Source organism: Etheostoma cragini, chromosome 16 (genome assembly GCF_013103735.1).
Source record: "Etheostoma cragini isolate CJK2018 chromosome 16, CSU_Ecrag_1.0, whole genome shotgun sequence".
In the NCBI taxonomy this organism is placed as follows: domain Eukaryota; kingdom Metazoa; phylum Chordata; class Actinopteri; order Perciformes; family Percidae; genus Etheostoma; species Etheostoma cragini.
This window is the reverse complement of record NC_048422.1, coordinates 24,216,123-24,218,504: the sequence shown is the minus strand read 5'-3', so window position 1 is coordinate 24,218,504 and position 2,382 is coordinate 24,216,123. Positions and strand designations below refer to the sequence as shown.

The following is a 2,382-nucleotide window of genomic DNA, read 5'->3' as shown; positions in this document are numbered from 1 at the left end:
AACATGGGGACAACATGAGGGCAACATGGGGACAACATGAGGACAACATGAGGGTAATACTTGTAAAGCTGACATGAATGTGGTCTTCATTGTAGGTCGGAGGGACAGAAAAAGGACAACTCAGCAATATCGAACCGGGCGGCCGGACAGGAAGAGGACGACTACACAGGAAGTACCGACGAGGAGCCGGAGGAAGTGATGTCGTCTGCAGCCTCCGTGTCATCGGCCCGGGGTAAGCCTGCTCTCCGTGACGCATCGCAGACTCCTGCGTCCTCTGACCTCCGTCTTAACGCCTCAAGGTCAATCATCGGGTGAACTGGTTCCTCTCCATCAGACAGAGTTCCTCTTTTCTTCTAGTTGAGTTTTCTCCGTCATGTTACGAGCTGATTTCCACCTTTTATAGGCTAACCCTCCTGTTGTCTACGGGTCTAATTTGACCCCTTTCCAAAAAGTTTCTATATCAGAAATTTGAGTTTGTTTCAAATAAATTGTCCAACAAAGTGTATGGTTAAATAATCAGTTCACCACTTCCATTGCATTTGTCAGTTTCATAGCATTTGGTATTTCTGTTGCTTTTTACTTCACTTTTGTTATTTTTTTCTTCTTCAGAGTTTGCCTTTTTTTTTCTTCTTTTTTTTACGTTTTTGCTTACATTTTTAACTCTTTTTAACAATTTTTTTTCAATTGTTTTATTACGCTTTTGACCGTTTTTTTCCTCCGAAGTTTGACAGGTTTTCCACTTCTTTTGGTAAGTTTTTTACGACACTTTTCGTGTACGTTTTTGATGCTTTTTGACCTGTTTTTTTTTTAATTATTATTATTTTTTCCCTCCAATGTTTTCCCTTTTTTCCCACATTTTTCGTGACGTTTTTTTCAATATTTTATGTTTTTTATTGATTACATTTTAACGCCTTTCGACTGGGTTCTCTTCTAGTTCTTTTCCGTTATTTGTCGTCGAAAAAACCCAAAACTTCAGCGTGGCAGATTTCTATTTTTTTTAATTTGCCCGACCGGACAAGTGAGTTAAAAACATTTTGAGAAAAAAACGTTGAGCTTCCTGTAGCGTCTTGCCTCTAAATGTTTTTTTTAAATTTTATTTATCGGAACTTTAATATATTTTGATGTTCTTTTGTGACAATAAAACAAATTATCATATTATTTTTGTGAGAACTCATAAAAAATGAATGTTAGGGAAATCTGTTTATGTTTTGTAACACGTTTCTGGATTGTTTTGTTTTCTTCTAAATATCTATCGGCCGATATATCGGATTGTCGGATGTTTAAATAACCAAATACTTTAAATCCGTGTCGGCCGGGCTCTAATTAAATCCCATTTAAATTCCACAACATCCCGCCTCACTGATGAGTTTCTCTCCTCCTCCGAGTGCTGCTCCAGTAAAAGTGTAAATTCCCCAAATTGCGACCAAAATTTCCACATCTGTGTCAACAGTCCTTAAAAAGGGAACTTTTCCAGGAACATTAGCGACCTCGTCTCCATTATCCTACGTCTACGTATGACTTACACAGTGACCTCAATCAACGCATCATCTACAGAAAGGACATTTGAACGCGTGGGTCAACATTATTTTAACAATAACGAGGCAGAAAGTCACACGCGTTGCAGGTGTTTCGCCTTGCACGGCTGATGGAAAACACCTGCTGTGACATCACAGACCACAAAGACTAACAACATTATAATTTCTACCACTAAGTCGTCCGAGTATTTTCACATTAAATGTTGTTTTAAGTGATTTTCTAAGTGATTGATGGGAACAGTAATCTTTGTAATTGGTTTAGTTTGAAGCGAGACGAAACAAGCTGCAGTGTAACGTTAACGTGCAGATGTTCACCGTCAGTTCCCGTCCATTAAAAGTTCTGTTGTTGCAGCTACAGACTCAGATTATTATTATTATTATTATTATATATTATATAAGTGTCTGACAACATTAGGGAAAGGATCCCTACAGAGATAGACCTTCTAGTTACAGAGGAAGATCTTAAGATACACATTTGTATTTTTGTTTTTTTCATATATTATTTTTTCAAAGTACCCTGTGAGGGACTTGCACATAATTTTTTTAGTATCTGCAATTATATCATAATTATCCTGTTTAGTTGTATTGCCAATTAAGCAACATGAAATGAAAAAATTGACATTGAAGATGCTTTTCGTTTAACATGAAACGGCTCCAAAATCACCATCACCAAACCCACCAGACTCCATGTAAATAATCACTGCTTTTATCATCGTAACACACTTCATTCAAAGTGGACAGAAACTAAATAAAACTACCAAAAGCCGTCTTGGTTCATCTTTCCACTGTTCAACAATCACCATCTGGTCTGGTTGGTATAAACTCTTAATTCACCCATTTACATGTG

At 37.3% G+C, this 2,382-nt stretch overlaps 1 protein-coding gene across 1 annotated transcript in view; it reads left to right on the top strand.

Moving 5' to 3' along the window:
• Positions 1-2,382, top strand: part of LOC117959743 (DNA repair protein XRCC4-like) — an 18,851-nt gene that overhangs the window by 8,054 nt on the left and 8,415 nt on the right. Inside the window, exon 5 of the mRNA XM_034897023.1 lies at positions 96-232. Within this exon, the coding sequence (XP_034752914.1) occupies positions 96-232 (137 nt within the window). The remainder of the gene's footprint in view (positions 1-95; positions 233-2,382) is intronic.